This window comes from Ruditapes philippinarum, unplaced genomic scaffold (assembly GCF_026571515.1).
Source record: "Ruditapes philippinarum isolate M1 unplaced genomic scaffold, ASM2657151v2 ctg893_1_1_1_1, whole genome shotgun sequence".
Classification (NCBI taxonomy): Eukaryota; Metazoa; Mollusca; class Bivalvia; order Venerida; family Veneridae; genus Ruditapes; species Ruditapes philippinarum.
This window is the reverse complement of record NW_026864801.1, coordinates 262,701-285,705: the sequence shown is the minus strand read 5'-3', so window position 1 is coordinate 285,705 and position 23,005 is coordinate 262,701. Positions and strand designations below refer to the sequence as shown.

Here is a 23,005-nt window from a genome sequence, read left to right as displayed (position 1 = left end):
CATGCATTGAAGGATTTTAAAATAACTTGTCTTGGCACAAATTTCTCCCAAATCAAGATGTTGTGGCATGTCTAAGACCCATGTCCCCTACCTTTAAGGTCAAGGTTGTATTAAGTTTGCTATGAATAGCACTTCATTTTACAAGAACAATATTAAGCAATTAGTTTTCATAATACCTATGTAATATAATACATTATGCCTAGGCTTGACACAATGCTTAGACACACATTGAAAAGGTCTTCATTAATTACAAATGTATATAAAGTAGTAAATTTTTGGTATGAAAAAAGGAGTAAAATCTGAGTTCTTTTTGGTTGTAGTCAATCTTGCTTGTGTGTCACTGTTTGATATTGAAAAATGTTCCCTTGTCCTTTAGCCTGGCACATAATTAATTAAATGATTAAATAGCCTTATTTTCCTCTACATGAGTCCTGAGAAATATATTATATTTACATGTATTTCAGGAGTTTAAGTGATACAAAAGCTCGCACTGAAGATGAACAGATTTCTATGTTACGAAAAAACCTGACTGATACTGAAGACCAGGCGAGGTAGAATAAAGTTACATATTGATATATATTTATTATATCATTTTTTTAGACTGTTTGATCAATTGTTTAAAGTAAATTTCATTAGGAATAATTATGTGAGCTTTATCACGTAAAGCAATGGTGCAGAAGTGTAATAATGTCATTTAAAATTTACACAGGTGTTATTATATTGCAAGTTGAGCGAGACATTATTTGTATTATACAAACAAAGACTAAAAGTATACTAAGGGTAGCATTACACTATAGGTTGCAAAAATGAATAAATGTCTCTTATTTTTGATGTGTGCCATTAAATGCTTGCATAGTATGATATTATTCAACTTATTCTATAGATTTAGTATACTTTTTATAGCATAATCGTGATGTTTATATAATAGTTTTATATCAACGGCTGCTGTCAACTTATGAACAAATCTCACTTTTTTTCTGAAAAGAAAAAAAGGACGATTGCTGTATTATAATTTGTTATAAATATTCCTGACAGGTTATATGACGGTATATTTATGGTTGTTTGCAATTTAATGCTTGCCTAGCGGTTCGGGTTATATTTCCAAACTACCGTTTAATTAGGGCCATATTACCTGTCAACAATCTTTATAATTGCTATTAACGTTAATGAGAAAATTTGATTCTTGAATATATATGTTTATATGAGCCATGTCATGACAAAACCAACATAATGGGTTTGCGACCAGCATGGATCCAGACCAGCCTGCGCATCCACGCAGTCTGATCAGGATCCATGCTGTTCGCTTACCAACCCTACTACAAGTAGAGAAACTGATAGCGAACAGCATGGATCCTGATCAGACTGCACGGATGCGCAGGCTGGTCTGGATCCATGCTGGTCGCAAACCCATTATGTTGGTTTTGTCATGGCGCGGCTCATATATATGTATATTATACAGGTTAAGTAAACGTAACGAGGAGTTGTTATCACAGGAGAATCACCAGTTAAGTGAAGAGTTGACCATGAAGAGAGACGACTGTGATGGTCTCAACAGAAAACTTGACCAGAAGGTAACCATACATCTTGATAAATATTACCTACTGAACCAAACTGTAGACGGACCAGTCTCTATACTGTTGCCAGCTCAAGTTTTGTATTATATCTATACTTCAATCCCTTAAACTTTGAATGGACTGTTCCAAATTCAAAGCTGGGGCGAATCCATTTATATACAAATTTAGCAGGTGTACCAATATGCTTCACAAAAAATGTGTTCATTGGCATATAGTTACTGCTTTGTTGTTACATAACACTGACATCTTACATGCAGAGAATTATCTTTTGGTCCTTTAAAATAATAACACAATAGAAATTTTGTGATTAACATAGGAAATTCTGTCATATGAGGCATCCACCAGACAATATACCAGGTGCATTGTAAGTATTTAGTTGTTTTTTAACTGTTCATTATTTTAATTTTCTTTTTATTTTACTTATCTTATTGTCCCCGCCTTTTTGAAGAAAAAGGGGATATAGCAATAGGCTCCGTCTGTCTGGATAGGGGGCCATCTAACTGTAAACAGAACAAAAGAGAACAATAGAGTTCATTCCGAAACAATAGAGTAAGGGGCCATACGCCCTCTATTAAACAAAGGAAAATAACAACAGAATTGGCCCCTTATTCCATTTCTGGTGGATGTCTGTCCGTCACACTTTCATGTCCAGTCCATAACTTTATCATTTATCAAAGGAATTTGAAATAACTTGGCACAAATGTTTGTTATAATAAGGTGATGTTTCATACGCAACAACCAGACCCCTACCTCCAAGGTCAAGGTAGCACTTGCTCATTCAAGGTCAACATTATTTATTTTAGGGTATACGTCGTGTCTGGTCCATAACTTTCTTATCTTTGAAGGGATTTGTTCACAATAATTAGACAATGTGTCATGCACAACAACCGGTCACCTACCTCCAAGGTCAACATCACTCTTAGAGGTCAAAGATTAACAAAGTCTGTTATAGGGTATATTTTGTGTCCGGTCCATAACTTTTTCATAGATCAAAGGATTTTGAAAATACTTGGCACAAATAGTCACTATAATAAGATGATATGTCATGCGTAACACCTGTGTCCCTACCTTCAAGGTCAAGGTCACACTTAGAGGTCAAAGATTAACATAGTCTGTTTTAGGTTATATTTTGTGTCCAGTCCATAACTTTTCAAGGAATTTTGAAAATACTTGACACAAATAGTAACAATAATAAGACAATATGTCATGCACAACACCTGTACCCCTACCTCCAAGGTCAAGGTCACACTTAGCGGTCAAAGCTTAACATGATAGATTTTTAAATTCCGTGTTACACTTTATTTCTTTAATAAATTTATTGTTGCATTTGCAGATCTAGCATTGATCATAATTTTGGACTAAAAGTCCTGAGATCCATACCTCAATCTTTCGAAATAGCACAATTTTATGCTTTGTATAAAACTTCCCAGAGGTGGGGGACATTGGTAACTTTGTTACAAATTCTTGTTTTCAACTTTATATAGAAGTTTGTTTTGTTGGCAAAACTTCACTATCTATGATATTGGTATAGTCAAAGTTGAAAGTGAATTTTAGGACTTTGTTGGTACCGTTTTTCATGCATGCATATACCAGTCTAGTCATGTGTAATTGATTTTCATAATCGAAGTAAATATCATTAAACTCGATATCATTTTTAAGTATCTTTAATTTAATACTTACTGCAATTTGAGAGTAACTGATTGCACATATTTTCTATGATTTTTAGCCGATCTATGTGGAGATAGGAAATATGGTATGAAATATTTGTTCATATAAAACCGCATGTAAGGGATGCTAGCCAATTCAAAATACATACGATAGTGAATACTTTCTCTTCAGTGAAGGAGATCAAAAGCTAGTTCTTACTGATAGTTTTGTTTTCTTGATGATTAAGCTTTCTTTTTTTGGGTTTTTGAAGACAAATATCTAGTTTATATAGAATTATTTTAGTTTGTGTAGGAAGCTATAAGCTTATAACACTCTCAATTCTGTTTCTAGAACTAATCAATACTGAAAAAGATTGAGTCTTTCTTAGATTATTAGTATTCCTTTGTGTTCATACATAAAACATTAAAAAAAATTTGAGAGCTAGATTTAGAAACATTGTTTTGCTCAGTCACTTAGGTTTAAACTAGGTTTAAACTAGTATATCTAGAGTTACATCCCTTGACAGTTTCTTTAAAACTTTAGTTAATGTAAACAAAGTGCAGCTACACCATTGGTCTGGGACAGAGGGAGACAGGACACAGAATCCTCTTTACTTGTTGTCAACAAAAATGCCCATTTGCACTTCTTAGTATTTGTAATAGAAAAAGAATTTTCATATTGAGACTTAAACCAAAATCTGAACGTTTAGTTCACTAGCAGTAACAATTATGGCTTTGCATTACCACCTGTATTGTAGGGGTCAGGTCATTTCACAACAGGGCACCCTGATCAGGCTCTTTACTGTTGGCTGTTGATTATTATTATCATTTATACTGAATTCCACTAAAACAAAACAAAAACAACAGAAAAAACCCACAAAAACAATGAACAGTTCAAAATACAGTGCATGAGAAGACATTTTCAAATTTCAGAATTCAGTAAGGGTCACTTTTGTTGCTGTTTTGAATGATCATTGAGGGAGAGATTGAGTTTAATAGCATTCTTTACATGCTGGTATAAATGTAATGTTAACGTCTCCTTGCAGCATATTGTATGTTATTTATAGGAATGGATTGATGCTTATACTGGTGTTAATTGATAATATCAAATATTTTATACTTCAAAAATAACTATATTTATTGAAGGTATAGATTTATAAACATGGAAAAAATTTGTGGTGACAGTTTTTTTTATATATAATATTTTTTAATAACAGTTTCTATTTATTTTTATGGGCTTTGGCATAATATAATTGTATGATTATTTTTTTTAAAAGATGCAATTTTAAGATTTTTTTTACTTATTTATTTTATGCGACATATTAGACAATAGTAATTTTTCTCAAGTACAATGAATATTTCTCTTTTTTTTTCATATGTAAGTACACTAAATGAGCCGCGTCACGACAAAACCAACATAGTGCGTTTGCGACCAGCATGGATCCAGACCAGTCTACGCATCTGCACAGTCTGATCAGGATCCATGCTGTTCGCTATCAGCTTGGGCAAGGTGAAATTTTTTAGTGACAATCTTTGACATTAAGTCTAATGGTTGTTTGTCTCTTACGACTCATGAATGAGATCCGAGTTATGATCAGAAATATGTTAAAATCAGTGTAAAAACAACCAGACAGCAAAATTTTCATAACAGATTTTTATATCAATTTAGAGTCTATATATTATATAATGACTTGGAAAAAAGTTTGTATTATCTTAACATAAGCATAACATTTGTAATGACTGTTGACATGTGTCAGAATGTAAATTGCAGAATTTAAAATTTTTGTTCTGTGCCGATTTTAATTTGCAAGTATGGATTTTAGTGATATACATGTTGCTTTATTCAACTTAATATCTTCATGTTCAAAAGCTTTTACCTATGTTTATAAACATGTGTCTGTTAGCTAAATGTAAATCCTTTATTCATTTATAAGGAATATAATGCCAGATAATCCATGTGAATTATTCCTTGGCATACATATACCTGTTATGCTAGCTTTTATTGTGAAATGATCGTGCTCTAGCCTGACATATATTACTACATTCGAAAGCATCTTGTATCTTTTCTCCAGTTGTAAAACTCTGAAAGTTAGTACATGCATGTACAGTGTTGTTACTATATGAAATGTTACAAGCCAGGTCTCTTTGTCATGTCACCCCCCCCCCCCCTGGAACCCCTAGTATTACAGAATGGTTAAATCATTGCAACCAGTATTGCAGGCTTCAATATTACCAGGACTTCACCAGGACAAGCTTTCAGTTTTGAGCATGCCTAACATGCTTGTGATCTTATAGAAATATTATGTTATAAAAATAACTTTTTTCTTGCAGAGTAAGAAGTTAAAAGAAAACTTATATGTATTAGTGTGTGTAGATGGAAATAAGTGTGAATATAGATTGCAATCAGTTTCAGTATTGATGGAAATAAGTGTGAATAAAGATAGAAATAAGTTTTAGTATTGATGGAATAACGTGTGAATAAAGTTAGAAATAAACTTAAGTATAGATAGTCATGGAAATATAAGTCACTTTAGTGTGAATAAAGATAGAAATAAGTTATAGTATAGATGGAAATAAGTGTGAATATAGATGGCAGTGAGTTTTAGTATTGATTGAAGTAAATGTGAATATAAATTAAACATACTTTTATGAAGATGAACTAATGATAATTTATGGAGTATTTTTTGCATGAAGGCAGGTATATGCATGCATTCTTTTCTTGTCAATGCAAATTATATGCAATATATTTCTGAAAATGATTTCCTTATTAACCCATACAAATATGAATTGTTAAAAAAGTTAATATTTAATTGTCTTCAAAAATGCTATGTTTGTGATATCCGTTTTCATCAATAATTAAAAAAAAAATAAGTGAGATTTTGGCTTCCCTTTTTGCATAATTTTGTTTATCCTTACGGAAACAACCTAGACTAGAGGCTTTAAATTAAGGCCTAGTCTAAGGCCTAGTTGGTATGGTTTCTGACCTTGAAAAACATGCTGTCTCTTTTATTTGGTTCCAAGTTTATGAGGGATGGCATATATAATTAACTTGTTGTGTGAGGAAGTCACCCAGCTTAACTAAAAAATACCAGACTTAATGCCTTTATTTTCTCATTTTTAGCTTGACTATTCAAACAATAGGGACAGCTGTTGTACTCACCCTAAAGTTGGCATCAGCATCATGCTTAGGTTTATTTTTTGTCTGCAAGTTGGTATCTCCAAAACTACTGAAGCAAATCAGTTTAAATTTCACACACTTTTTCAAGCTACCACTTGATTTGAGATTATGACCTTTTTAACATAAATTTAAGGTTCATCACACTGTTTTACTCAATTTTAACTTCCAACTGTTTAAAATCAATTGTAATAGATTAAATTAAAAGAAAAAGACAGTTTATCCTAAATTAGTAATTACGTATTTCTTGAATTTCAGAAATCTGACATCCTGAGGTTGGAGGATGAACTGTCTCAAGTAAAGTCACAGTTGACTCAGGCACAGGCAAAGCTAAGTTCATTAAGTGCAAGTCATGAGGCTGAAGTGAATGGAATGAAGGATCAACTTGCCAGGGTAACTTTATATACCTTTATTTATCTGAGCATTACTCAATTCCTGGTACTTATGTGAAGTTTAACAGATGAATCACTTTATTGTACAGGGATGTCTATGGTCGGGTGGTTAAGGCTGTTAACTTCAAGCCACTTGTTTTTCAAGGCTGTAGGTTTGAATCCTGCCAGGAACTTTGAATTCTTTTAATGTGAGAAAACTGTTCAGCTAGCTTACAGAAGGTTGGTGGTTCTACACAGGTGCCAGCTTGTACCTGAAATAATGTTTCAAGTGGCTTATAATATAACAAAATCAAGCAAAAAAACAAAACAAAAACAACTATTGTCAAATAGAAGTATTTTACTGGAATTGAAAAGTATTGAATAAATCAGTGCAGGCCAGAGTTAAGACATTATAAATGCTCATTTCAATCAGATAAAACATACTTGTCACTGATTTGGGACTTAGGGCCTATCTGTCAGCATTTGCTACTGCCAGAATATTATATCCTTTTAAAAACATTGTCAAATATTCAAGATATTCTTTCAATTTGTAAATAATTTTTGTATCTTCGTAGGTTACAGAAGAGCTACATGGTAACTCCAATAACTTCTTGGGTCTTAAAGAAAAATCAGGTAATCTGGAAAGAAAACTGAAGACTGAGGAAGAGGAAGTGAAAAAAAGAGATGCTGAACTTAAGGTTTGTATACTCTAGTATTATCAGTATATGACATAACAATACATTCTCCATGTTTTAAAATAGATCTTTATTCCCCCCACCCACCCATAAAAAACAACAACAAAAAAGCAAAACACAACAACAACAACTAAATTCAGACACTTAATTGTCCTCATGACTGTTTGTTTTAAAGGGAAGTTTTGTAAAATTATTTTATGTAAATAAACTGTCCAACTAGCTTATTTAATGTCATTGGTTCTACTTAAATGCCTGCTTTTGCCTGGAATATCACACAAAGGGACACTTTGTGAGCTTCCTTTATTGTTAATTCTGGAAGTTTGTCATTTCACTTAAAGGAGCTCAACTGCAGTTTTACTGAGGTCCAAAAACATAGAAACTTGAAAACCGAAATTCTGCTTAGATCAACTTTTGCACTTAAAATGAAAAAAAAAGATAAAAAAGTCAGAAGATGATAAAGAAATAAACCCAGAATAAAAAGTTGATTTTTGTGTGGAGCTTAGCCTTATTTGAGTCAAAAGCATTCAAATGCTTTCCTTTTTTGCAGAATTAAAATGATTATGAAAAACAGCGTTAGTGAATGATGGGGCAGTTTAGTGTGTTTACAGGCATCTTTCTCTCATATCATGAAATTTTCAAAAAAAAAGATTTATTCCATTTTGTAAATATCATATGTTTTTTTCCACTAAATTTAAGTGAAAGGAGGGCCTATTCTCTAATGCCCTGTTAACAATATATCAACTATTGTATATTTAGGTAGCTAATGCACAGATAGATGCACTAAGATTAGAGAATCGTCATCTTCGACAGACAATTATACAGCAAACACAAGTGAACCTTGACCACACCGAGACTGAAACTCAGCTTAGAGAAATACAAGACCAGTATCACAGTAAAATGAAAGCTCTCGAGGTATGTTAACTCTTACAATACTAAAAATCTTAAATGGATTCGTCCATTTCTTCAGTCTATACAAACCCATTCATCATTTTTATAGAAAATTTCAAATTAAATGCTGACTAATAAGCAAACAGTGCAGACCATGGATCAGATGACATGAATGTGCCAACTGGTCTGCACAGAAGGCATTGATAAATTCATTTGCAACTAGAAGACCAATTTTAAATATTGAATTGCCTATGTCACCACTATAGACCCAAGCCATTTTTCACATCTCTGCTGTCTCAACAGACTGTTGTTATGATGAAAAAATGTATTATAATTGGTGAAAAAACCAGTCATCCGTGGTCGAGTGGTAAAGGTTGTTGACTTCAAACCATTTGCCCCTCACAGTTGTGGGTTTGAATCCTGACAGAGACTTTGAATTCATATGAGGAAGCTATCCATGTAAGCTTGAGGAATGTTGTGGTTCTATTCAGGTGCCTGAAATGATGCATTGAAGGGCACCTGGGGGCCGTTTTATCAACGCTCTACGACACGTCGTAGGCTAGTTTTTTGTCGCAGACATGTCGCAGAACGTTAAGACCGTTTTATTAACGTTTGTCGTAGCCTACGACGTCGTAAAAAATGTCGCAGCTCTACGACAGGGTTAGGGCTGTCGTACGACGTAACTGTAACGTCAAGACTGGCGATCACTGTTTACATGTATACATGCTCAGCACATTAATTTTTATAAAATAACTTTTTCAGAATAAAAAAAAAACAAACAACATATTTCAATTTGTTTTCTTTTAATGTCAATCGTTTATAAAGGGACTTTATACATGCGCTCTTAGTATAAGAAAGAGACAGAATATACTAATCTTATACCCTATAAAAATGTCTAAAATATCGTTCGTTTGGAGCAAATATGCCTTTACGGCCATACTCTATTCTATTTATAATATTCCAAAGATGTCTTCGGAAAATAGAATAAAACATGAATTAACTCTTTTTTATTTCACATTAATATTGGAAAAATCATAATATTTTAACTAGATTTTACATAAATTTAGATATTTCTTTGAAGAAACCCATATGGTATAAAATAAAGGACACAGGAAAGTTACCGTGGTCATGACTCCGGAAAAACAATTTTAAAAAGAGAAAAAAAATAGTCAATAGAATATAAAAAAGATCAACAAGACAAGGCGACATTAACTAAAAGTTACCGTGGATGAAAAGCACTAATGTTTAAATTATCAAATTTTATGATAAACTGCAATATACAGTGTACATATAATAATTCAGTCTGCACAGTCTGCACAATTTGCATGGTGTATTAATTATTCATTTTAAATCTTTAAAAAAAATCTAGAATCCGAACTGTAACTACGTAAATTGCAATTCCGGAAGGGGAGTTATTTAGTATACTACAACTACATGATATATACGTATATATATGTATGAGTAGCCTGTGATTCATGCGTTGATATATTTTTTGCTTATTCATAACTTACGCGCTATTTAATACTGTTTTGATAGTATCAATATATGAGCCGCGTCATGACAAAACCAACATAATGGGTTTTGCGACCAGCATGGATCCAAACCAGCCTGCGCAATCGCGTAGTCTGATCAGGATCCATGTTGTTCGCTCTCAGTTTCTCTACTTGTTATATGGTTTGTAAGCGAACAGCATGGATCATGATCAGACTGCGCGGAGGTGCAGGCTGGTCAGGAGCCATGCTGGTCGCAATCTCACTATGTTGGTTTTGTCATGACGCGGCTCAATTATGTCAATTTGCCGACAAGAAGCACATAAAAAATCGACAGATTGGAACCCAGGCTAATCTATGAGAAAAATTAATCCGCTTTCCGTAAAAAAAACGCAATAACTAAAACAACAACAAAAAAGTGAATTATTGCATATAAATTACAACAAAAACAGCGTGGGGCGTTTCAACTTAAAAGCAGTGCGCTTAATATAACTTTACGAAAATATGTCAAAACATCAATTTATTATTTCAATACTTTAGCAATGGTAAATCTATAAGATTAAATATATATATTTATTTCAAACAACGAGAAGGAACAGAACTAGTTTGAAATCTTGTGTGTACTGAATTCCTCGGAAAATGGGTAAAAATGTGCGCCACACTTCATACTACAAAAAAGTACATTGGGTGCCATTTAAGTAAATCATATGTACAAATCATTGGTTTTATCATGATAGCTAGTACTTTAAACACAATTTTGGCGTTTCTAAAAAAAGCAGCTACAATTGTTTCTAACGCGCAAAAATCCTTTCATAAAGGCCCATAAAGCCCTAGAAATGCTTTTATTTTGTAAAGCTTTTTATTTATATTTTTTTATTTTTATTTTTCTTTATTATTTTTATTTCCATTATCATTAACCTGAACTAACGTTTGCTTCTGTTAATTTTTGCCAATCAAGAACGGTGTTAATGATTTAGTAATTTGTATGAAAGTCAAAATTTTGCTACAGTAACAATTTTAATACTTTCACATTCACAACTACTTTCTTTAGAAATACAGGCAAAACAAAAATGTAAGTCTGCAAAAACTGCATGACAAGTTTGCTTCTTTAAAAAGAAGCATGCGTGAGGTCTTTTTGCTGCTGTGAGAGATTTGTGTAATTCGAAAATATTTGGGGATATTTTTTGCATAAAAGACACAATGAATGGTTATTAATTACAATTATTTAACAAAATAGACTTTATTATTATATAGTGTCATAATGAAAGTTTGTTTTACACTTCATTTTTAGCTCGACTATTCGATAAGAATAAGTAGAGCTATTGCAGTCACCCGAGCGTCGGCGTCGGCGTCGGCGTAACCACTTATGTTAAAGTTTTTGTAATAGTTCAAATATTTTCAAAGTCCATTGACATATGGCTTTGAAACTTTGCACACTTGTTCACCATCATGACCCCAACCTGTAGACAGGAGGAGGTAACTCTATCAAGCATTTTGACAGAATTATGCCCCTTTTTCGACTTAGAATTTACGTTAAAGTTTTTGTAATAGTTCAAATATTTTCAAAGTCCATTGACATATGGCTTTGAAACTTTGCACACTTGTTCACCATCATGACCCCAACCTGTAGACAGGAGGAGGTAACTCTATCAAGTATTTTGACAGAATTATGCCCCTTTTTCGACTTAGAATTTACGTTAAAGTTTTTGTAATAGTTCAAATATTTTCAAAGTCCATTGACATATGGCTTTGAAACTTTGCACACTTGTTCACCATCATGACCCCAACCTGTAGACAGGAGGAGGTAACTCTATCAAGCATTTTGACAGAATTATGCCCCTTTTTTCGACTTAGAATTTACGTTAAAGTTTTTGTAATAGTTCAAATATTTTCAAAGTCCATAGACATATGGCTTTGAAACTTTGCACACTTGTTCAACATCATGACCCCACCCTGTAGACAGCAGGAGGTAACTCTATTAAGCATTTTGACAGAATTATGCCCCTTTTTCGACTTAGAATTTACGTTAAAGTTTTTGTAATAGTTCAAATATTTTCAAAGTCCATTGACATATGGCTTTGAAACTTTGCACACTTGTTCAACATCATGACCCCAACCTGTAAACAGGAGGAGGTAACTCTATCAAGCATTTTGACAGAATTATGCCCCTTTTTCGACTTAGAATTTACGTTAAAGTTTTTGTAATAGTTCAAATATTTTCAAAAGCCATTGACATATGGCTTTGAAACTTTGCACACTTGTTCACCATCATGTCCCCAACCTGTAAACAGGAGGAGGTAACTGTATCAGGCATTTTTTTTACTATCAAGCACTAAGAATAGTCGAGCATGCTGTCCTACCGACAGCTCTTGTTTAAAAATGTTTTGAAAGATTATATGCCGGAGATACTTTAAGCGATACTTTTTCTACAAAGAAAATAATTTGTGTTATGCCATCAAACAAAATTTAAAATAAATGATAAACACATGTATATATTTATATTAAAAGTAGTATCAAAAATAAAAGTGTCTTGTAAAATTCAATAAGCACATTTTCGGTTAATGTTTTGGTTAGTATACTACGGAATGCCGTTAGGGCCGACGCCTATGAATGTGTTGATCTAAAAAGCGATAGTCGATAGTACGATGGTGAAAACGCGAAATCACGAAACTACGATGGTGAAAACGCGAAAGCACGATGATGAAAACGCGATAGTACGATGATGAAATCGCGACAGTACGATACTACGATGATGAAAGCGCGATAAACTATCGTGTTTTCACCATCGTACTGTCGCGTTTTCACCATCGTAGTTTCGTGATTTCGCGTTTTCATCATCGTACTGTCGAGTATTCCGGAATGCCGTTAGGGCCATCGCCTATGAATGTGTTAATCTGAAACGCGATAGTCGATAGTACGATGGTGAAAACACGAAATCCCGAAACTACGATGGTGAAAACGCGATAGTACGATGATGAAAACGCGATAGTACGATGATGAAATCACAACAGTACGATGGTGAAAACGCGATAGTACGATGATGAAAACACGACAGTACGATGATGAAAACGCGATAGTACGATGGTGAAAACACGATAGTACGATGGTGAAAACGCGATAGTACGATGATGAAAACACGACAGTACGATGATGAAAACGCGAAATCACGAAAATACGATGGTGAAAACGCGACAGTACGATGGTGAAAACACGATAGTTTATCGCGCTTTCATCATCGTAGTATCGTACTGTCGCGTTTTCATCATCGTTCTTTCGCGTTTTCATCATCATGCTTTCGCATTTTCACCATCGTAGTTTCGTGATTTCGCGTTTTCACCATCGTACTATCGACTATCGCGTTTCAGATCAACACATCCATAGGCAATGGCCCTAACGGCATTCCGTAGTATACGGAAACATTTCCTCTACATTTTCCAAAACGGGCATAAAGTATGTTAATCAATTTTAAGTCCCATAATTTACATAAAAATGTTTATATCATTTGATTGGAATAAACAGTATATAAAGCTGCATGCCTCCAACCACAATTGATATTTGAGGAAAATCTTGAGTAAAATTTGTGCCATTTGCGCAAAAAAAAATCTCCGTTGCGTTATTAAGTCGTACATATTCAAAAGTTTAAGGAGCAGCAAAATTTCGGTACACGATTCTCTTGGTCATATTGAATGATGATATTGTACCTGTTATGTTCACTGTTACTATTTATCGGAATATGAAATAGTAAAACGCTATTCAGAAAACAATACGGTAATTGATTTATACAATTAAAAAGATTAAAACGGAATGACACATCCACGTAGCTTTAAGTGACGTAAATGAAATTTTCCGTTTTTCTACGTACCGATTTGTTTACTTCGATGTTTATTTTTCGTTAAAGTTAAGTCGAATTTTGAAACGGAGCATGCGCAAAACCATTTTTGTAGACTGCTCCTAATGAGATTCATTCACTACAATCAGATACGCAAAAATGGATGCCGCCAGCAATAGGTCTGAACACTGTGAAGAGGTCTCGTGACCTCTCCAGTTATGTATTTCAATTCTTTTTAAGACTTGAAAAAATATAGTACCCGAACTGTATTTACAATGCCGGGAGTAGGGGATTTTTTAGAATACTACATGAAATATATGTATAAATACCTTTAAACAATTAATATAATTCTGAAAAAACACTAACAAATAAATATACATGATACTTAAATAGAAATATTTCATTAAGATTGCAAATAGGAACAGAATACAAAACAGCGTGTTCCGTTTCAATTAAAAACGAAATAAACAAAAAAATCAAAACAGCAATTTATTATTTCGATGCATTGGCAATGGTATATCTATACTATACATGTAATGATGTATATTATATTTTTTGTTTCAAACAACTAGAAAAACAAGGGACTAGTTATTCGCTTGTTCATATATTCGAGTCTGTACCGTATTTCTCGGAAATACTATTTAAAATGGCTATACTCGAATGCTTTCAGGTTATTATTTTTTTAGTTTTTATATACTGTGGGTAGCTTATATAGTCACGGGTACTCTGCACCTTATCTCGTTAAAATCAGTTGAAATGTGCGTATTCCTTACGTGGTGTAACTACTTTCAATCCGTATTAACTCCGATGTTATTATAGATAATAGCCGTGACATTCCGATTGATCGCCACACGATACACTTGAAAAGCCCGGTGCTATTTAAATTTTAATTTACTATTTAAGTACTATTAACATACTTTTTGGCGTTTCTTAAAAATGCTTTTGATTTTTAGTTTTCTGTTTTAATTTCCAAAAGTGGCTGATCGGTCGTTTCCATCTTTTGCGTCTGTTAATTTTTGGCAATTTAGTTGTGATAGTTATATAGTATTTTGTATAAAAGTCAAATACTACTTTGTTGACATTTTTGGTTAATAATTTTACATTCACCGCTTCAAGTCATAAGCGGCTGCATGCTTTGAAAAAGTTATTTTAAAGGTTATAAAACCCGTGTTCAGAAACTTGATTAGACTGAGACATAATGTGCCTTTAGCATTCAGTACAGACCCGGCATTAATGGTGGAACCGTAGCGTGATTTAGTATTTTAAGGGTTGAATCGAGTGCAGAAAATATATGCTGTATTTCTCACTAAATTTGTTCTTTTAATGACATTAAAAAATATTTATCCATTTTCTAATAATCATGTAAATTTATCCGTTTGATAATAGTCATGTAAATTCCATCAGTACTTTAAGTACTTTGATTTCATATGTGACGTCAAAACGCGCACTGGCTAGACTGTGTCTCGCAAGAATTATTGTCTACGACAAAGGCTGCGACGTCGCAGAAACACAACGTCTGCGACACGTTTCATAAAACGGTCGTACGACGTTGTCGCAGACGTACGGCACCGACAAAAAATTGTCGTAGACTACGACACGTTGATAAAACGGCCCCCTGAGGTCTTCCTTCAATAAAGCTGGAAAGTTGCCATATGACCTTTACTTTGTTGGTGTGACATAAAATCCAACCAAAGGGGAAAAAATTAACTTGGGTTATGATACATGAATTTAGTAGGGTAAGACTATTACATGAATTCAGTACTGTACAGGTTAATAAAATTTTATTTAGTATGACAGTATTACCGTACTGTGATATTTTGTCTCGACAGAAGGAGAATAGGTCACTGAAGGACGAGGTCAGCATATTACAACAAGATGTCTCCACCATGGAGGACCAGTACGACCAGCAGTTACAACGTACAGTACACGAAACTGAACTATCACATGCTGAGGAGATGACCCGAGAACAAAGGTAAGTTTATAAAGTGATTTGATGCATTTCTTATAATGGATTGAAAACTTTCTTTGCTTTATACATGAAAATATTGTGAATATTTGTATGGTAAAATCACCCTAGGAATATATTATGATACATGTACAATCATAGGATCAAACTAACGACCCCTTGATTACTAATCTGATGCTCTCCCTATTTAGTTGTTGAATATAAGCTTGAATAAAGTTAATTTTTTAATACATTCTTAAATTTACTTGTGTGTCAGATTTCCGTAATTTTAATATTAAATAAACATTATAGGAGAATACATGAGATAGAAGAAGACTCAGATAGACGGGTAAGCATGTTACAGGATAGACTGGACTCAACTATAAATCGTTACGAGGAGCAGTTACAGTTGCTACGGAGACAGAAGACACGCCTAGAAGATGATCTTGAAAATGAAAGAAGAGCTGGCTGTACGTAATAAACATTGTTTTTTTTTCTTTTTTTTTTAAAACAGTTTGATATTACAAGACACTTATGGGTTCAGAACCTGTATAGCTGAATGTTAAAGATTGCTGACTATGATCTGAAACCTCAGATCCTTATCAAAAACCTTTTTGCATGTTGAAATGATGATTGCGTCACCTTAAATTTAGATTGTCATATTTTTCTGCCTATGTTGAAGTCTAACGGGTGTGACAGCTGTAAAAACATTATACTTTAGAGTGGCCTTCAGATTTTCTAAAAAATTAATATGTTGTTTTTAGATAAATCGTTTCATATAATTAAATCAAAAGAATTATGTTGGAAAGTGAAGTTTGCCAACATCAAAATACATTAACAATGAGGAAACACCTTCATACCTCAAATCTACCAGTCTGCTAGTTATATATAAATTAGTAAAACTGATGAATTGTTGTCGATCGTCTATTTTTAGAAAAGAATGTCTCTAACATGATATAAATAGCTCTCGAGGATGTTGTTTTAAATAAGACTTTAAAGTGATATGATTAATACTTTGTTTGAAACAACGACATGCAGTGTTTGTTTTCATTACAGCTTCATTTCGACGAGATAACATTGTGATAGAAGAAGATGACGACGGTGTTATGTATATAAATGAAGACATGTCTCTTGCTGATTCTGAAAATGAACTTATGTATGAGGTAATGATTTTATCCATCTAACAGTAAGAAATTTGTCTTGAATGATTTTTAGCTCACCCTTTCAGAATATTTAATAGTTATTTAATAGGCTATCCTATTCACCTGTGTGTTGGCATACGCCTTAATGTTAAATCTACGGAAGGGTTTAAGTATATATTCAAATTTCTTTAAACATAAAAGGTATTTACTTGAACCCCGAGTATATCTTCTAGATGTTAATTGTGATTCACTGTTTTGGACCTATGACTTAAACATTCTAAAAGATCTTAGTTAATAAAGGGATAACTGTGAAGCCAAAAATGAGTGTTAAGGAAGATTGATGGTTGTACAAATGTTATTACTTAGCCTGCTCTGGAAGCCTGAAATACTGCACAGAAAAGCACCTGTAATTTTCTTTATCACATAAGCTGAAACTCACCATTTTACATTACCTATGTTTGAATGGAATGTGTAGAAGTTGAAATGTAACCCACTGAATTTTTTTAATGAATTTGCTCTGTTTTTACATACTTGGAGCATTTCATTCAAGATTTAAAGAGATATTGATACCAGTAAACAAAAATTGAGCTACCAGCAGTAGAAAGCCTGGTCACATTGCACGGATGTGCAGGCTGGCCTAACCGTATAATTTTGTGGGAATTGCTTTTGATCCAAGTAGATTATCAGTTAAAACATGTTTAATTATGTTTCAGATGCCAGCTATTGGGGAATCGGCGTCGGAGAAATTTCTCGTACAGGAGCAGGAACGTACGCGACAGCTTGAGAGTATTATAGATAGCCATATAGAATCTCTGAAATCTAACTCCGAAACAGCCATTAAAAAACACAAACGATAGCATGATTATTGTTACTGTAGTTTTATTTATAGAGTGAACAAATTCTGTGATAGTTTATATTATACACTGGTATTTTTTCAGTTACTCATTGTTGTAAAAACAAAAAGGTATTATGTTTTAGAAGATTAAATGCTACTGGGGTTGTCAGAACAATAAATGTTTATTTTTTATAAAAGTTATACCAAATTACCTAAACTGAAAGAGTGATGATTGTAAACTTATGATAAAGCGACTAAAAGCGGGCAGGTTATGTTATATCCTTATAAAATCTAAACCTTATAAAATCAGAAGATAGATAAATATGTAAGGAAATATTTTAGTCTCTTTCATATAGCATGTCACTTCAAGCTTTTGTGTCAGTTTAACAGATTCAGTACCCTAAATGAAAACAAGAGCGATCAGTGATCACATGTGTCGCCTCATGATGGCCAATTTCATGTTGGGACAAGTTTTGTGACAGACGGAGAAGTGATCGGAGTAGTGGCGACATGAATTCCTGTAAAGTTAGGATGAAATTGCCCCAGTAGTTTATGAGGAGTAGTGGGGACAAGTTTTGTGACAGACGGACAGACAGACAGTGCACAACTAGACTTGTTACTGATCATTCCTGTAAAGTTTGGATAAAATTGCACCAGTAGTTCATGAGGAGTAGTCCGGACAAGCTTTTGTGTATCTGGCAACACACAGAAAAAAACAACCTTTTTATCAAAGGGCCATAACTTAGCCAAAAATCAATTAACCGGAAAACCCGTGCAATATGCGCAAGGACTTGAGCTACAGATCAATCCTGTAAAGTTTCATTGAAATTGCATTAGTGGTATAAGAGAAGTAGTCAGGACAAACTTTAAAAATAAAAATTATTAAAGGGCCATAACTCTTACAAAAATCATTGAACCGGAAAATGCTGACAATATGCACAACTAGACTTGGTACTGATCATTCCTGTAAAGTTTGGATGAAATTGCACAAGTAGTTTATGAGGAGTAGTCTGGACAAGTTTTGTGACGGACGGACAGACAGACGACAGAAACGTGATCCCTATATGTCGCCACTACTCCGTATAGGTGACACAAAAAAAAACAAAAAAAAATTTTATTGGATATAAACTTTCGCATATGTTTATGAAATTTAATTGTTTTTCTTGGTCAAATAGTTATTACTGTTAAAAGTTACAACTGTTTTATAAAGAGATCGATGATGTTTAGAATATTTTGAGCTTGATATATACGATAATTAGGAACTAGAAATACTGTATAATGACAATCGGAATGGAGACCGTTTCAATGAATTGTTCATACAGCAATTTAACTGTTGACTGCAAAACTGTAGTAACTTATATGGAATAAATAAGGACTTACAACAGTTTTGCAATCAATCCTTGATTTGTCTCTTCTTTTATTGAATTGTGCTATTTTTTATTTCATGGATTGTAAATTTTTGTTTATTAAGCATTTTTTTTGTGCTGAAGATTTTTTTTTGATAGTTGAACATATTATAAAACCTTCAGTAATACATAATGATCATAAAACAAGTACCTGCGTGTTGTGATAACCATATTTTTTTTTACTTAACCTTTAATTTCTTAAATGGACTTGTCCAGCTTCCATTTATGGAACTGTACATTCCCAATTTGGGGATATCAAGATGAAGTAGTTATTAGCCAGCCAACAATATAGAGCCTGGACAGACTGTATGGGAGGTACAGACTGTCCTGGCTTTATACTGGTGGCAAAGGTTGATCACTTTCATTTCAAGCAGGTTAAAGGTTTAACTTTAAACATATTTATTTTAGCTTGATTGCAAAACAAGGTTTTGCAACATATATTGATCATTTTCGAGTTTGCTTCCTGGAGCCAACCAGTACTGGTGTCATATGAGCAATCATGTTTTTGACCCCACTAGGGCCCGTTTTTGGGGGGGAAACCCAAAGATTTTTCCCCTTTTGGGTTGAAAGGGAAAGGGGCCCAAAGAACAGCTAAAAAAAAGCCCCCTTTTTAAACCAAAAAAAAAAAGCTTTTTCCCTTTAGGTTAATTTTTTTAAGGGTTATTCCTTTTTTTTTTTTAAAAAAACAAAATTTGTTTCTGAACCCCAAAACTAAAATTTCAAAAATTTTTTTGGAAAAAAAAGGGAAAAAACACTGAAAAGAACATATCAAAATTTTTTCAATATGAATATACATGTATGCACACTTCCCTGTAGAGATTTTTAAAATTGTCTTGATGTTTATATACTTTCAGTTAACTTAATTTTTTTACTGAAATATTTATGCATTTTTTGTTTACATAGCATTTACAATGTAATGTGCAATGTGTTCTGTCAATCAAAATGTCATCAACATCATTTCTAATAACTTGTTATAATTACTTAGATTATGAGTTAACTGATAGCTAAATAGCAAAAAGTTGTATAATTATGTCAATAATGGCCATGTTTTCATGGTTAAACCCAGATTATGTGCAGGGAAAACCTAAATTGTGTCCAAGTTGAATCTAGATAATGCCCAGGTTAAACCCATATTATGTTTAGGTTGAATTCAGATTATACCAAGGTTAAACCCAGATTATGTGCAGATTATGTCCATAATTCCAAGCATTTTGTGTTTGTTACAACCAGAGCAATGTAATTAGATTTTCATACTCATGACTGCAAAAAATTTCTTAAATGTTTCTTTCTTAAACATTTGACACATACAATTTAAGATTAAAAAAATGGGTAATTATAAAATATCATTCATAAGTTTGTTCTTTTACTTTGAATACAAGACAATTATTTTCAATATCCTATTTCTGGAGAGAGAAAAATGATCTGAGTTGGGTGGGGGGGGGAGGGGTTTGTACTGTCTGATCAAATATACTTCACTAGTTTTTTTCTTATAGACATGCCTTTTAAGCATTAATGATTATTTCACCCATTGATATTATTTTAACAATCAAAACTTGTATTGGTGCAAATGTTGTGTCTGTTTGATTTACCTCATGCATGTATTGTATTGTTTTTGGTTTGTACTGTTAGTTTGTTATATCACTGCCATTTTCAGGTATTGAACTAAGTAAGTTAGGACCTCCAGACCTTTTTCTTTGTGAAGAACCAGGTGAATTAGGCCCTCCTGACATTTTCTTGCGTAGAACCAAGTTAGTTCTGACCTTCCTATGTGTTAAATCAAGTTAGGTCTTCTTGCCTATTCATGCCAGACCAAGTAAAGGTTGACCTAACCTTTATCCTTGAATATATGGTTTAAGGGAATCATTTTTATAGCCCATAATAAATTTTATACAATTTTAAAAAGGAAGGAGCATCACAGTATCAACTATGAATTTATCCATTCTCCACTGATGTAAATTGTTTTGTTTAAAATTCAGATAATTGTCAATATTACAGATTTTGAAAATGAAAAAATTCATTTACTGAAATTCAGCTGTCAACATTAGTCTTGATGGATATGAAGGCTGGCCTAGCTTTGATATGTTGTCATATGCCAAAAATAATGTACTTCAACTTGATATCTTAATAAAGTGTCTTGTATCAAAATTTATTCTAAAAGCCATTATGTTTCATGGACAAAGGTTAGAACATCCTTTAACAGCCATTTATATTTGTTTTTATGTGAATCAGATTTTCTTTTTATAATGATATTTTACTAACAGGGTTTATTTCATTTCATGTCATAAGTTTTTGTATTCATTACTTCATTTAGTTGTTTACTAAGACATGTATTTAGTTAGTTTAGATTTAGGAATTAGAAAAAGAGTATATAACTTTTTACTGACTAGAATGACATGTTTATCTTTATAAACAATCATGTTTTGCTAATTTTGTGAACAGAAATGTAAATTAAGATAGATATAACGACAAATGTCTGTAATAATACAGTTAACTGTAAAAGCTGAATTTATAATTTCAATAGATGCAAACATAGTATAAAGATATCTTGTTAATATGATTAGTTATGATACGTTAGTACATTATTACTGTGTAATATATTAGCTGACAGTTTTAAGTAAAACCAGATCTTGTGGATGTGGGCATAAGTCTGGTGCTGTACTGGTTCCCTGGCTCTGTACTGGTTCCCAGGCTCTGTACTGGTTTTTAGCAATTTCTTGCCATAGAATTCATTATAAAACTCATGTACAAGATCAACTTGTACTTAAAGTACAGAGGTACTCATCACTTGAACCTACAGAACTTACAGAAGATTTTTTTTGCAAAATATGTTAGTCAGCATGAAATTATAAATGTCATATAGATCAACATGCACTTTTAAAAAAAATGCATTGTAACCTATTACTTGGGCCTACAGAAGATATTTTTGAAAAAATATTTTTATCAGCGTGAAAATATGTTGATCATTAAGATGTACATGTACTTTAAATACAAATGCGTTTGTATTGTATCACTCGGGGCCAACAGACTTTCAAGATTTTATAAATGAGAATCTGATTTCTCTGTGCATTATTCAAAATCCAAGAACTCGATTTGGTAACACTTATAAAAAAAAGGTAACCACAACAAAACCATGATTAAATCTAGCTACCAATACATGTATGGTCATTATTTTGAAGATTAAGATTAGCTACTAGTATTATGATTGCTGTCTCCTCGTCATGTGGTAAAGCCTTTATGTACAATGTAGCCCATTATTCAATCATATATGAAACTGTAAGTACCTGCTTATCATGACAAAGTGCAGTTGATTAAACAATAATTTATAACGTTTGCATTGCATTGTTACTGTATAATGACTAACACAGTGTATATATTTTGTTATTTATTTTATTTTCTTCAGATTTTTTTGATAATAAAAAATAATTTAATGAAATACTTGGTCTTGTTTTTATCCCAATAATTTGATATTTGATGAGTCTTGATGTCAGGCAATAAAGTTACTAAGAATCTTTTTTGAGTGAATCACAGTTATAGGTTTCTTTTTCCTTTTTGGTCCAGTTTTAAGTTGCACCAACACTGTAACTTTCTAGCTTTACTATTGGAGGAAGATCTCTGGTGCCTCTCTGTGCATTATTAAGACGTGAGGGGCACCTTATGGGTTTTTTTTTTTGCTCCGCAAAGGAAGTGCATATAGCTGCCACCTTGTCCGTCTGTCTGTTTTGTCTGGAGCATATCTTAAAAACCCTTGGACATAATTTGTTTAAACTGCACACAGTGGTAGCGTGCATTGAGGCAGAGTGCAGTGCCAAAGAACCATAACTCTGCCTTGCCTAATTTTAGAGTAATTGCCCTTTGTTCATTTTTTTCACTTCAAACTTTGTCCGGGACATAAATCTTTATCAACATGAAACTTTGTGGGTAGATAGATCTCATTGGGTAGAAGTGCATTGCAAAAGAACCATAACTCTGTTTTCCCTTATTTTGGAGTTATTCCCCTTTTATCTTTTTA

General features: G+C 33.0%; 1 protein-coding gene across 7 annotated transcripts in view; it reads left to right on the top strand.

The window, feature by feature from the left end:
- The window catches only part of LOC132726862 (centrosomal protein of 63 kDa-like), a 30,809-nt gene extending 11,298 nt beyond the window's left edge, over positions 1-19,511 (top strand). For 4 of the 7 annotated variants that reach the window (XM_060712261.1, XM_060712262.1, XM_060712259.1 and 1 more), the window contains 11 exons: positions 465-551; positions 1,460-1,571; positions 1,891-1,938; positions 3,301-3,327; positions 6,654-6,788; positions 7,342-7,464; positions 8,218-8,373; positions 15,498-15,640; positions 15,926-16,083; positions 16,670-16,776; positions 17,469-19,511. In XM_060712261.1, coding sequence (XP_060568244.1) covers positions 465-551; positions 1,460-1,571; positions 1,891-1,938; positions 3,301-3,327; positions 6,654-6,788; positions 7,342-7,464; positions 8,218-8,373; positions 15,498-15,640; positions 15,926-16,083; positions 16,670-16,776; positions 17,469-17,612 — 1,240 coding nt within the window. In that variant the 3' untranslated portion in view covers positions 17,613-19,511. The remainder of the gene's footprint in view (positions 1-464; positions 552-1,459; positions 1,572-1,890; positions 1,939-3,300; positions 3,328-6,653; positions 6,789-7,341; positions 7,465-8,217; positions 8,374-15,497; positions 15,641-15,925; positions 16,084-16,669; positions 16,777-17,468) is intronic. The other 3 variants (XM_060712258.1, XM_060712257.1, XM_060712260.1) reach the window with 3 other exon arrangements.
- The last annotated feature ends 3,494 nt before the right edge of the window (positions 19,512-23,005 follow it).